This window comes from Cucurbita maxima, unplaced genomic scaffold (assembly GCF_002738345.1).
Source record: "Cucurbita maxima cultivar Rimu unplaced genomic scaffold, Cmax_1.0 Cma_Scf00036, whole genome shotgun sequence".
NCBI lineage: Eukaryota > Viridiplantae > Streptophyta > Magnoliopsida > Cucurbitales > Cucurbitaceae > Cucurbita > Cucurbita maxima.
In genome coordinates this window covers 186,104-196,566 of record NW_019272052.1, presented here as the reverse complement: position 1 = coordinate 196,566, position 10,463 = coordinate 186,104, and the positions used below count along the sequence as shown (strand labels likewise).

Here is a 10,463-nt window from a genome sequence, read left to right as displayed (position 1 = left end):
TCACCATTCTTCATTAAAATTTGTTGGTGCTTTCTAATATTGCAAAACAAAACAATTTTATGAAATCTTCTTGTAATTATAATCATTAATCATTAATGGAACTCAAGCCCCACCCTTACCCACAATTAATAATTCAATTCTCCATCCACAAATCTGACCCCAAACCCAAATACAGTGTCCAATTCCAGCTCCTCACATGCACTTTCAAATTAATCCTTGATTTGACCCAATTACCCAACAATCATTCACACTCTGGATTTCTTTGATCAACCCAAGCTTTCCATTATTGTTATTATTTTTATCATATGTTAGTTAGTGGGAGGATGGATTGGCAATGTAGTTTTAAATTTCAGTTAGAAAGGACAGAGAGCTTACATTATGAATGCCATATGCCTTAATCATGTTACTAATTCTTTATCAACCACATTTCATTCAGTATAAGCTTTGATGGGTCAAAACCCTGTGAAGTGTTTATAATATGATTAAAACTATATTATATTATATAATATGTTAACCCCTCATGCATACATTTGTCAACAATATAGCTTATAATATGACTAAGCAAAAAAAACCCATATTCTCTGCATTCACACACTCATGAAAAGCTTAGGGAAAATGAATGATTGGATGAGAAGTCACATCGATTGTAGCAAAATAATAATAATGCAGAGAGGACATTATTAAGGGCATAAATAATGTAAGCGTGCTAAGGTTCCAAACAAGTCACGTTACAAGCAAAAGGGAATAGAGAGAAATGATTGGAAGCCACCAAAGTGATTATAAATTTGATTCCCAAATATTATATGTTGAAAATATAATGAGCCCAAAAGAAAAAAACTGCCAACAACAGGACGGATACTTATTTATTATAGTTTGACAATGAATCCCTTGATTTGCGCTGGTATTTCACATGGTGGGTGTACTATGGTTTCATTTTTGCTCATCATTGTTATCATTTCCGCTCTAAAACAAAATGACCCGTCATTGATTCTTTAGAAACTTAGAGAGTTTAGACCAAATTCAAATCTTTGTTCACGACAACCAAACATGCCTATAAAAAGGACTCGTTTGTGGTTTCCTTTTAAGCTCGAGGAGCCATATATCTCTATTGGTCGACATGATATCATATGGTTTTCTTTGGTTTCTAGTTGATCGCCATGAATATGGCTTGTGATCATCTATTTCGAGGAGCCCAAGGTATTTATGCTGAGGAAAATCTTAATACTTTAACAGCGAAATGATCTTCCAAGATCCGAGAGAAGAGGCAGATAATACAGGGAAGCCCCATGTGGGTTCTGAAGACACTCACATGCCTTACATTTATTTGTAAATATATTGTTTATTCCAAAGGGAAGAAAAGGGCTATCAGTACTATACCAATATATTAAAGTTGGGCATTGATTGACATGCTGCTGATGCTGCTGTAGGTTGGACGATCTATTTAATGAGTTGTGCGTATGATCCCAGACAATCATTTGGTGAAGACTTAATGTGATCAAACTTTGACGGATTCAATAAAATTATATATATCAATTCTATTCTATTTCAATAGTATGAACTATACATTTCCTCTCAACTTAATTAATCTACATTTCTTGCAACCATGAAGATTTTAACACCAAAAAATCACAAATAACAAAGTTAAACATACCTTGATGTTTTAGTTTTTCTCTTTTGCCTTTTGTGTTCTTCATACAGCTGCAAAGACAAAGTGGTACGGTCCAATTCACCTCTCAGCCTTTCATTGTCCTTGATGTCCCGAGAAGAAAGAATCTTGTTGAAAGTTTCTCCTTCACTTCGCTAGCTCTTTTTTTCTTTTTAACTTTTCGGACATTAAATTGTGGGTTGAAAGACTCCTATTCCAGCGACAAGTCTTTGAATGCCTGTTGGGGAGAAACCGTGGCGATGTACACTTGGTTTTGAGCACTATTCATGCTTGATATGCTCGTTGACATCGTTGAGACAGCTGGATGATAATGCTTCCACAGAAGATTAAGTTCCCAAAGGACAGAAGCAAGAGCACAGCTCAAAGTTGGATCAGAAGCATATGGCTCGTATTTCTGCATATCAAATCAGCAAAAATTAGTTTCTCTTTCCTCCTATGAGTAGGTTGAGGTGGGAAGAAGGATGTCTGATATTGAATCAATAAGCTCAATTTCACGGGACGTTACGAAATCGCCTAATTTCATCAACTTTCTAAGTGCTTATAATACTTTTTTTTTCACTTGAAAAGTCGTTCTAAACATGTCATAGTAGAAATGCTTGGTGATTTTTTGTTTTCTCGTGTTCGTGAAATACGGGAGAGATAAACATCATGCAAAGCTGTCATATATCTCAACTAGTTACAATGAAACCTTACCGCAATTGAGCCAGACACTGAACCTCCCCAAGAATCGTTTTCCAAAAGGTTGCGGCACTTGACATTTTTCTGAAGAAGATGCTTTACGGTGACCGAGGCAGTAAATAGCCACACACATTCACGGTTAAATAAAAGTCATCAAAACTAAAAGGAATTTAAATATACCTGCCAACGACTCTGCAGATTCAAAGCATAATGAGAAAGTAGCCAAACGCTTAATAAATGCAGCTGCCTTCTGCATGGCATGCTGTCTATTATCGCACAACATTATCTTCAAAGCTTCAGCTAACAATCCACCATGGTCTCTGTGAGTGAAACTTGAATGTTACCCATTCAAAAATAATAATAATAATAGAACATATATGATAGCAGATGGCAGATGAGTAGTAGAAACTATAAATATTAATGTAGTCTCACCCTTAGTGATAAACAATCATAATATCCAGGGAACAAGGTATTAAAATTACATCATAACAAGGACCCCAAGGCATGTGCACCAGACTGGCCACAAATGAACTTACCCTAAAAATTAAAATCAAAATTGTTATGGCTTACATGGGATTAAGCAAGTAATGTCCAAGAATTCTTATAAACTTGAAAGCTTTAATCTGAGGTTCACAAAACGACTGGATGCTTGGTGATGAATCCCAGTGTAACATCAGAATTTTTTCCCAAGATTAGGTTATCAGAGAACTTGTTGTAATGAAGAGCATAAATATTAAAACAATCCTTGGAACAAACATTAACCAGGCTTGCTTTTAAAGGAACTAGCAACAATTTTAACATTCTAGTTTAGAGTTCAGCACTAACCTTACAGGCCTGTACTCGAGTACAGTATTGTACAGCTGGACAGAAAAGTCCTGAAGATCAACATTGATAGCATCAAGGTTTTTCCTCATAACTTTAAATGCGACAAGAAACACTGAAGACGCTCAGAAACGGTCAAACATTGTGACTGTTTCTCAGAAGAATTATCACCACCCGAAACAAGGCTTTTTAGATAATTCATAAGATCTCCCATGAAATCTAAATCAATGAGATGGGAGGATTTCCCCAATCCATTCAAACATGGAGCAAGCAGAGGATGGGATCCAGATGGGCTAGTAGTAGGTGCAGTAATATTTGCTTCAGGCCTTCATAATAAATGAAAGATACTTGGTTCAGCAGTCTGAGTTGCGTCAGAAGAAAAATACATTGAAAAACAATTGAAAATCCATGAAGACAAATAATACAAAGACACCAAAGCCTTCATTAATCAACATGTCTGTGATCAAATTTAAATTTAACTTTTCAAGCTCAAGGACAGTTCAAGCAGACCCCAGTATCCCTACACCAACATCCAGTCAAAGACTCGAGCTAAAAGAGGGATCCTCCCTATCTGGGGTATATACAAGGATAAATTGATTTAACTTTTAAGAGTAGTTTCCCATTAGCATCAAGCTTAAAAAAAAGGAACTGAACTGAAACAAACTAATGGTATGGTATGCTCTTGTTTAGTTATGTACCCTTTTTCAGAAAAAGTAAAACACCAATCTTTTTTCATATTTTCTTCATGGTAAGACTGAATTTTTTGAAGAAAACACAAACAAACGCAATACAAACAACACGCAAGCTCTAAATAATAATAACTTACCTAGCATTTAATAACTCCATTGTATGCCTTAAGATTCGGAAATAAGTTTCAAATACAGCAGAAAGTGTATCTGACTGCATCTCTCTTTGCTTCATCACATCTGGAGCAAGAGAAGCAGCCCTGTAATCCGAAGCAACCTATGTGAAACATCACAAACATTCATCCATTACCAACTAAAAAGATGCTAAATCAATTGAGAAACGGAAAAAAAGAAAAGAATAGGCAAAAGTAACACCTCTTCAGTAAACTTTGTCCTCGTACTTTGTCTTGCATCATCCCTTGCAAGTGACTTGATTCCTCATGATTTTTTGTTTTCCTGTGTTTTTTGTTCTTTACTTTATTATGCTCATCTTGCTCTTCTTCTTTTCTCAGATCCTCGTCAAATGTTAGATGCACGAAACGGTGGTAAAAGTTGCGAACAGGAAACTTTGTGAGAAAAAAAAACCTAAACCCAAAGAAATAGACTGCACTCGAAGTTCCATTTCAACAACAAATGAGTCCATTCGCGTGCCTTAGGATGAACAATTGAAAATTAAAAATAATTTAATATCTGGAAACCACTCGTGATATAGGTTTCAAGCACATTTTTCTATAACTAGGCTTCAAGCACATTTGATCCTTGTGTCATCAAACCAGCCCAAGAAAACAAAAAAAAAAACAAAAAAAAAACATGAGCAGTAAAAACAGCCCAAGAAAAAGGGGAATCAAAGAAGTGGATGTCTAACATTTTGAAAATAGACTGTATTACTTCTCTAACAACTACAAGAGCAATAAAAACTTAGCTTCAATATGTTCGCATCAAGGCATAAACTTCTATAAGAAAGCATGAGCCTCATATGCTTAAAAAAAAAGGTGTAAGAATGAGAATTCAAACCTGGATGGAATCAGGAGGCAATTGGCAGTCATGAAATTTCACTTGATCAGCAACCAACCGGACAGCCTCCATAGTCGCTTCACCACCATGCTTTCCCTCATTGATAAATAAATACTTGATAGCACCACTACAGAGTTTTCTGCCAATCCAAATATATCATTTGATCATAAATGTTGGACCATACTGTAGGCAGATAGGAAATGCACAATTATGTTAAGGATATCCCCACGAACAGTCCAATGTTACTTGTTATGATTCTTTCAGGAACTTCCCTTTGTTTTTATTACTAGCAATTTTGGCTCCGTGTATTTGGTTTTTTCAGTAGCCACGTGAGTGTGGCCGTGGCTTTTTGTGGCCACTTTTTTTCAAATTTCAACTGAGTGAAAGATGGTTTTCAACTTGAAACAACCCCAGGAATAGGATATTATACGAACATTTTCCTATTGTATTAAGAGCTAGTCAGACAAGCAGGCCGAAGCCAAAGAGTTTTCTTGTCTACCAGCTTAACAAGCCCACGAGTTGAGTTAATTTCCATATCTTTTTCATGAAAAAACTACTGACATTATTTCATGCAACAGTGCTATAAAGGAGGAGAGTGAAATCGCAGCTGTTTGTGGGGTTGGTTTAACTTCTTCAGCTTTGGTTACATCCTCTGGTTTTTAGTTTTCTTCAGCTTTACCCTCCTTTCTGGCTTAGTTTACTTCACTATACCATTATCTACGCCGCCCTCTTCCATTGCCTCTTCGTTCCCACCATCTTCAGGTGCATACTGCATCGGATGTTTTTGCTTATCATCATGTGCAAATAAAAAACACAATTCGAAAAGTAGCTAATCAAAATTGAATACAAACTTGGAAATGGATTTAGTGTCTAGACGAATAAAAGAGACGGCATAGTCTTGGTTCTCCTTGAAAAACTCCAAATCCTCATCGGAGACCTCAATTTCTTCCTCGGTAACCTCTGTTGGAAGCTCCGGCGGTAGAATGACCTTCTGTTTCTCGTTATTACGTTTCTTCCCCATTGCTAAGGCGGAATGAAAGCCTCCTTGGAGTAGTGAGAGATTAACCCTGGCGGAATTCCAGAATTTGGAAGGAGTTCAAATCTGTTCAAGTGTCTGGATCAAAAAAAGGCGCAAAAAATTTGAAATCAGTCGTGGTTTGCATTTTATTGATTGATTGAATCATTTTTTGTAATTTATGAGGAAGACGCTCTTATTGTTTATGTTTTTGATTTACACTCATTGAACATTGGTGGAAGAAAAAAATTATATTTATTTTCTTCGCCGTGTGTGAAGAGCGAATAAACCAACATAAGCCAACCGGACAAAACAAAAACAACAAGTAAAACCCGACGCGGGTAAGGGGCTGCACCACTGTGTTTCTGAAATAGAGGGAGAGGAAGGAGGCAGCGGCGACTTCATCGGAAGGCTGAGAGTGCAGTCTGCGGCGGCGGCTGAGACATCGTCGGGAATGAACGAGCTGCAGGGTGCGGGGTGGCGCGGGTCGAACTGTGGTGGCTGGTAATGCGTAAGAGGGGTGCCCGAACGTGAAATGGGGTTTTGAAAGAATAATAACGATCAAAACTAATATCCATTTTGAATCTAAATTTTAAAATATTATAATTCCTTTTTTAGTTTAATTTTTATTTATTAATTTTGTGTTGACCTATTCGAACTAATTATAATTTAATTAATTTTGTCCTATCAAAATTAGTGGTAAAATCATAATCATAATTATATAGTTGACTGAGGTTATAATTTAAAAGGTTTAGGTTAATATTTATTATAATAATATAATATAAGATGGAATCAGAAATCGTAAAATAATAAAATAATTGGAGGTTATGAATACGATGGAAGAGAAAAGGGTGGGAATGGTGAATTAATGTTGGGAATTGACGTGGAAGGCATTCTCGTAATCGTAATTGTGAATTCCCAACATTAAACTCTGGTGTTGTTCATAAATAACATCGAATGCTCCCACTTTATTTCCTTCAACTTCCATTGCAACACCACCACAACCACACAACTCTCTACCCATTTTGTAGGTTCTCAGAGCTATAAGGGATCCCACACGCAAGCTCAATCTTGGTACCCCGCCCTTTTCGTGCATTCTCATGAGATTCCTACCCAATTCTCTGAACCCAGCAACCAGGACCGAGCCCCAATTCTGGTCAAACAATTGTGGACGACTCGGTTTCAAGCTTGCAAGGGCATCGTCAACTATCCGGGAGTGTGCAGTTTCCATTACACTTGTGAGCCATTGAATCTGGTTAAGACGCTGGTTGAGCCTGCAAACGCCTCAAACCAAAAATGTCAAAAATAATGGACAAGAAACAACGAGGGCGATGAGCTTAATTAAATTAATTAGTAAATTCAATATTCATAACCACACGTATTTACTCGAAAAATTAATTACTAGTTCTGATCATAATTCAATTTTTTTGCTAATTCATCTATTAAATTTGATATGACTCACTTACCTAGCTATATGATTAATTTAATAAAATTAAAAACTTATTGTTAAAATGGATACAACAAATATTGGAAGCATTCAAAATAAACAAGTGAAGTTGAATAAAAGAATAAACCAAGTAGCTATGCAGTAAAAATAAAGAAATAGTACTGTGATTTTTGTTTATTTATCTATTATTATTGTGGTTGAAATATGAAGCTGTAAATAGATGAAGAGTAGCGATGATTAAATATGATGCTGCTCGGCTGGCGGTGGCCTAGGCGAATAAATTATCCACTCTTACAAATTACTTACCTAATTTTGTCAACATTTATTTCAACATTAAATTTAAACCCCACATGTTTTAAGATTTTCATATATATATATTACTTTTTATTATGACATGGCTTAATTTTGATTATGGTAGTTAAGTGAAATTTGAAAATATCGCACCATAATACAGGAAATTAATGTATTATCATTAATAATTGAAACAATCAACCATAAATCAATTCATCAACTCATGGCCATTAATGGGGGTGTTGACGTTGATTTCATAGCCAAATAGGTTTAGAATTTAATGCCAATAAATGCGAGGTGAGGTTCATAAAGTCGCACATAATTAGATTAATTAATAACAAAGTTTAAGAATGAAATTAGTGCAAGAAAGCCCCGGAGATATTATATTAAAAATTAATTCCATTACTAATCTAACAATAACACGAATTCATTTATATATATAAAAAAAGGGAGATAGCAATAAATATGGACACAAAAACGTAGGTGGCAAACTATGACAAAATTAAAGTGCCATTAAATATATTAATTATCCTCATGCGATGCAGAAAGCAAGCATTAAAGATTAAACCCACCTTCTCACCCTCTATAAATGCACGCTTCTTTTTAAACCAAAAATCTCTCTCTTTTTTTTTAAAAAAATTTATCAACTTATATTTTATTCATTTATGTATTTAATAGATTTGAATGTTAATAATATATAGTATGTTATGAATGAAACTATAGGGTTCGAATAATTTGACATCAGAGGAGGAATTGAAAATGGAATAATGGAAACCATAATTTTGTGTGAATATATCCATTTTACATATACCCAAAACACAAGATCCAGGGAGAGGGCCATGGCGGAAATTTCTTAATTTTCCCTTTGGATATTTTATATAGACATGTTTAGATCAATCCGAGGTTTCTTCATGCTCGCCAACGGAACAACAGAATTGCAACGAGGACATCTCGGGTTGTTTTTCGTAACCAATACATAAGATAAACATCCACGGCAACCCACCGCCATCGGCGCCGCCGCCTCGTTTCTATTTTCCACCGCTTCTTCTTCTTCTTGAATTTCCTTCGCCGCCGCAGACGACGACGACGAGTACGACGGCGATGAAGTCGATTTCCATAGCGACGACCTTTTTTTAACGAGCTCCTTGTCGGCCCTTTCCAGAGCGGATTTCACCTTATCCAGAGTGCAAACACTGGCGTAATTGGTCGACGGAGACGGTGACGAAGGCGACGACGACGTCAGTTTCAAATCCAAGCTGGTTTCGTTGAAGAGATTTAATGTTCGTTTTGAAGGAGATGGGGGGAAATTCAAGTCCTGGAATTTGGACTCTGTTTGGTTTGTCATTTGGTGTTGTTTTGAATCTGAATTCAGAGGAGAATCCGGTGTTTGACTTCGCTGTATGTAAACTTTTCCCGACTGCAAACACAAAGGAAATTAAATTGTTTTTTTTTATTAAAAAAATAAAAAATAGGAACGAAATTTAATGAATTCAGAGGAGAGGGGTAATTGAATAGGGCTACGATGGGGGTAATTAATCAGGAGTACCAAGCTGCAATCAATGTCATTAAAAGGAAAGGAAAAAAAAAAAAAAAATCCAGAACTTCATAAACAAAACCCATAGTACAATACAATTTTTTTTTTTTTTTTTCTGAAGGGAATCATACAGTTCTTGAAACCCAGAAAGCAATTGAAATTATTAAACAAAATAAAATAAGATTTTAAAAGAAGGAACCTTCAAGTCGAGCCTTTTTTCCCAGCCGGAGGGAACCTGCAAATCGAGGTCCAATTCCTGAGAGGCGGCGAGGTTGGAAGATTGGCCGAGCAAATCGCGAGTAACGAGAGGCGTTGGTTCCTGGCCATTACCGAGGGGCGTCCGGTTATCCTCGTCGTTGTAGCCGGCGCCGGCGAGTACCCGAATCAGACTGCTGACTTGGGCAGCCATTTTTTGGAGCTTTATAGGGAAACGAAACGGAGGGGGTTGTGAAGGGGTTTTGCTTTTTGTTCTGATAAAAACGAGAAGGATAGAGAGAGAAGAAGCAGAGAGGTGGGTGGGTGTAATTTGTGCGGAGAGCGGCATAAGCAAAAAAATATAAGAGGATGGTTATGCAGTGAATATTGCAGCGACGTTATGAAGTAATTTAATTAATTTTCACAATATTAATGGTGGGAGTGAAAATTATAATTAATTATTCTAATTTGATTAATGATGGGAAAGTGGAAGACAATTAATTGGTGCCATTAAATGCCAATTTACAATTACCACTACTCTTCTTCCCATCATTTAATGCCATTTTCCCCTCTTTCTTATTTTATCACCGTGAATTTAATTCCCAAATTTTCCTTCTTTTTTTCTTCCTTTTCTTATTTATTTCCATGCCACGTATATTCTTTTTTAATTTTAATTTAATTTAATTTCCGTATGTTTTTTTAATTTTAATTACAAAATTTGAATATTGGTTGAGATATAAAGCTGAATTGAATGTATTAAATGAAGTGGTTTGAGAGGACCGTGTGGTTTAAGAAAACTCCTTTGACTTTGGATTTGGATAGCCAATGTTGGTTAGACACGGAATGGTGCTAACACAATTGTTGCTCCAACTAAGTATGGTGCCGAATCCTCAACAAATCGTCCCCATCTATACTCATTTTCGCAAGTTACAGTTGTTAGATGAAAGTCCTACGTTGGCTAATTTGAAAAATGATCATGAGTTTATAGTCAATGAATACTCTCTCCACAGGTACGAGGTCTTTTTGAGAAGCCTAAAACAAAGCCGTGGAATATAAATAAAAAAATAATAATAATAAAGGAATGTAAAATTGCGAGGGGCAATCTGGGGGATGTG

General features: G+C 36.1%; 2 protein-coding genes and 1 pseudogene across 2 annotated transcripts; all 3 read right to left on the bottom strand.

Annotated features, from left to right (window-relative positions):
• Positions 1-1,548: 1,548 nt before the first annotated feature.
• LOC111468056 lies at positions 1,549-4,938 on the bottom strand (annotated as a pseudogene).
• Positions 4,939-5,414: 476 nt separating this feature from the next.
• LOC111468445 lies at positions 5,415-6,405 on the bottom strand. Its single transcript, XM_023113678.1, has 3 exons — positions 6,237-6,405; positions 5,718-5,933; positions 5,415-5,635 (listed from the first exon to the last, which is right to left on the bottom strand). The coding sequence occupies exons 1-3, from the start codon at positions 6,284-6,286 to the stop codon at positions 5,584-5,586; spliced, it is 318 nt and encodes a 105-aa protein (XP_022969446.1). The 5' UTR covers positions 6,287-6,405; the 3' UTR covers positions 5,415-5,583.
• A 1,967-nt stretch (positions 6,406-8,372) lies between these two features.
• LOC111468450 lies at positions 8,373-9,688 on the bottom strand. Its single transcript, XM_023113684.1, has 2 exons — positions 9,353-9,688; positions 8,373-9,036 (listed from the first exon to the last, which is right to left on the bottom strand). The coding sequence occupies exons 1-2, from the start codon at positions 9,560-9,562 to the stop codon at positions 8,494-8,496; spliced, it is 753 nt and encodes a 250-aa protein (XP_022969452.1). The 5' UTR covers positions 9,563-9,688; the 3' UTR covers positions 8,373-8,493.
• Between the last annotated feature and the right edge of the window lie 775 nt (positions 9,689-10,463).

Excerpts from the sequence above, each read along its gene's own strand:
- LOC111468445 (XM_023113678.1), bottom strand. The coding sequence starts at position 6,286 with ATGAAGTCGCCGCTGCCTCCTTCCTCTCCCTCTATTTCAGAAACACAG. Across the intron at positions 5,934-6,236 it reads TCTATTTCAGAAACACAGTG|GGTTAATCTCTCACTACTCC; the intron begins GTGCAGCCCCTT and ends GAATTCCGCCAG. Across the intron at positions 5,636-5,717 it reads GACACTAAATCCATTTCCAA|TATGCACCTGAAGATGGTGG; the intron begins GTTTGTATTCAA and ends CATCCGATGCAG.
- LOC111468450 (XM_023113684.1), bottom strand. The coding sequence starts at position 9,562 with ATGGCTGCCCAAGTCAGCAGTCTGATTCGGGTACTCGCCGGCGCCGGC. Across the intron at positions 9,037-9,352 it reads AAAAAAGGCTCGACTTGAAG|TCGGGAAAAGTTTACATACA; the intron begins GTTCCTTCTTTT and ends TTGTGTTTGCAG.